The sequence below is a fragment of the Aptenodytes forsteri genome, unplaced genomic scaffold (genome assembly GCF_000699145.1).
Source record: "Aptenodytes forsteri isolate BGI_AS27 unplaced genomic scaffold, ASM69914v1 Scaffold95, whole genome shotgun sequence".
NCBI classification, from domain to species: Eukaryota; Metazoa; Chordata; class Aves; order Sphenisciformes; family Spheniscidae; genus Aptenodytes; species Aptenodytes forsteri.
In genome coordinates, this window is record NW_008794624.1 from 1,111,052 (window position 1) to 1,111,306 (window position 255).

General features: G+C 67.1%; 1 protein-coding gene across 1 annotated transcript in view; it reads left to right on the forward strand.

Moving 5' to 3' along the window:
• Positions 1–39: 39 nt before the first annotated feature.
• Positions 40–255, forward strand: part of VAMP4 (vesicle associated membrane protein 4) — a 12,841-nt gene continuing 12,625 nt past the window's right edge. Inside the window, exon 1 of the mRNA XM_009273296.2 lies at positions 40–173. Within this exon, the coding sequence (XP_009271571.1) occupies positions 108–173 (66 nt within the window). The 5' untranslated portion in view covers positions 40–107. The remainder of the gene's footprint in view (positions 174–255) is intronic.

Consider the following 255-nt stretch of genomic DNA (forward strand, 5'->3'; position numbering starts at 1 on the left):
ACGCGCCGTTCGGGCGCCGGCCGGGCAGCTAACCCGGCCGTTCCCTGCGCTTCCCCTCCAGGCTTCTCCTCCCGGGCACGAAGCCGCCCTTCCCGCAGGTAGAGACCATGCCTCCGAAATTCAAGCGGCACCTGAACGACGACGAGGTGACGGGCTCGGTGAAGAGCGAGCGGGTGAGTGCCGGCGGGGCGGGGGACCAGCCTGTCCCTCCGGTGGCTGTAACGGTGCAGCAAAAAGTTGGTGACTTTTTCTGTG